Source organism: Geospiza fortis, unplaced genomic scaffold, assembly GCF_000277835.1.
Source record: "Geospiza fortis unplaced genomic scaffold, GeoFor_1.0 scaffold97, whole genome shotgun sequence".
NCBI classification, from domain to species: Eukaryota; Metazoa; Chordata; class Aves; order Passeriformes; family Thraupidae; genus Geospiza; species Geospiza fortis.
Genome location: NW_005054343.1, coordinates 4314614 through 4316575, shown reverse-complemented (window position 1 = coordinate 4316575; position 1962 = coordinate 4314614). Strand labels below are relative to the sequence as shown.

General features: G+C 56.4%; 1 protein-coding gene across 1 annotated transcript in view; it reads left to right on the top strand.

Moving 5' to 3' along the window:
* Nucleotides 1-1196, top strand: part of LOC102033890 (uromodulin-like) — a 5553-nt gene extending 4357 nt beyond the window's left edge. Inside the window, exons 7-10 of the mRNA XM_005422853.2 lie at nucleotides 1-79; nucleotides 247-406; nucleotides 636-780; nucleotides 1096-1196. The exon at nucleotides 1-79 is cut by the window's left edge and continues 19 nt beyond it. Coding sequence (XP_005422910.2) covers nucleotides 1-79; nucleotides 247-406; nucleotides 636-780; nucleotides 1096-1196 — 485 coding nt within the window. The remainder of the gene's footprint in view (nucleotides 80-246; nucleotides 407-635; nucleotides 781-1095) is intronic.
* The last annotated feature ends 766 nt before the right edge of the window (nucleotides 1197-1962 follow it).

Below are 1962 nucleotides of genomic sequence, written 5' to 3'. Positions count from 1 at the left end.
TGCTGAGTGTTCTGGACTGCTGGGCCACGCCGAGCCCGGATCCGCACCAGGACACGCAGCACAAGCTCATTGAGCAGGGGTGAGGGCAGTGAACCCAGCACATCCGTCCCCTTGCACACAGTGTGTCAGGGACTAGACAGAAATAGGCCAGTGGGCTGCACCCATTCCCTGTGGGATGTGTCATCCCACAGGGATAACCCTGCTCCACCTCGTTTGCCACCCACTGATCCAGCCCCCGTGTCCCAGGTGTCCCCATGACGAGACGGTGACCTATCTGAGTGCCATTGGCAAGAGCACCACTGCCAAGTTCAGCTTCCAGATGTTTCAGTTTGTTGGTTACCCTGAGGTGTTCCTGCACTGCCGTGTGCAGCTCTGTGTTCCTGACAGCCCAGAGCCCTGTGCCAAGGTGAGCTCCCTTGCTAGGCTGTGGGACGAGGGGCTCTGCTCTGCTTTTGGGGGCCTCACCCAAACACCTCCAGAATCAGAAGCCCTGAACACCAAAGGTGCAGGGGCCTGAACCCACCAGAGACCTCCTTTCCCTCTTCCCTGGGAAAGGAAGGGAGATCTACAGGACAGCCCAGGTGCAGGGTGCCCTCCCCTGCCCTCCATCACCCTTCCTTTGGCTTTGCTGACAGCAATGCCCCAGGCACTGGAGGAGCAGGCGGGCACTGGCAGATGACTACAACAGGATTGTCTCCTACGGGCCCATCCTCCTGCTGGCTGCTCCTTCCTCGGGAGCAGAGATCCACCATTCCAGCAGCGACCAGCAGGACCCAGCGGGTATGTATGTCCTCCTGGGCACCGAGAGCAGTCCAGCAGATCCAAGCAGCAGTCCAGGAGCAGGGCTGGGGGCAAGCCCACCTACAGCACGGCTCAGAGCAGGCATGCATGCTGAGCTGTAGGCAGCAGGGGTGGGTGGAGGCCATTTGAGGTGTTGAGTGCTGTTAGTGCCCTCAGGATCCCAAAGTACCCCCAGCTCCTGTGGCTCCTGCCTGTCACAGGAGATGACCTCCCTGAACCTATCCCCAGTCAGGAGATGCCTCAGCAGGGCTCAGGGGACCCAGATACCCAACCAGTCTCTCTCCTCTTTGGCAGGACCCAGCCCGTGGCTCTCCAGGGCCCTCATCTTGCTGGGTGTGCTCGCCGTGCTCGCTGTGGCTGCTGCGGCTGTCAGCGTGGGGCGGAGGATGGGTTAGGAAACAGCTCTTTCCCAATAAACATCACAGGAGCAGAGAGGCTCTTGCTGTGTCTCTGTGGGTATTTTGGGGAAGGGGGTGATGGCTGGCTGCAAACACTGCTTGAAGGATGAGGTGCATCACAGTGTTTCTGTTCCCTGTAGCATCTCTTGGACCTTCTTCCCTGCAGGCCCATGGTCTGTAAACCCAGAGTATGTACCCAGGGATGGGAGAGCCCTTCCTCCTGCTTCCCTCTCCCCCACAGAGTCACCCTGGTGTGTGGGGAGATGAAAATACCCCACTGTAGATACCAAAGCTGGTCCTTGCATAGTTCTGTGCCACACAAAGACAGTGTTAGCAGAGAAAGGGCTGCTTTGTGCATGCACATGTGTGTGGTGGGTGTGTGTGGGTGGGTGTGGGTGTGGGTGTGTGCACCCATCCATAGTGATTTCTCTCTTCATTCAGATGACATTTCTCTTCTCATTCATAGCAAATGGCCAGCAAGACTTTTCCCATTGATACCTCTCCAATATAAAGCAAATAACAAACAATAATGCAGGTATTAAAGACTAAATTCACAGTGCTCAGACAGCTGGCAGGGATTTAATACCAAAACACAGATCAGGAGACAGAAGTTGCCCTGCAAGGCAGCTGTATGTGCATTTTGGCTAGAGCACCATGTCCGTGAGGGAATTGCTGCTGGCCCCAGAGGCTGTTTGGCAGGAAGGACACACAGCAGATCTCTGCCAGAGAGCAAGGAGATGTTTTGCAAAGAAGCTCATGGATT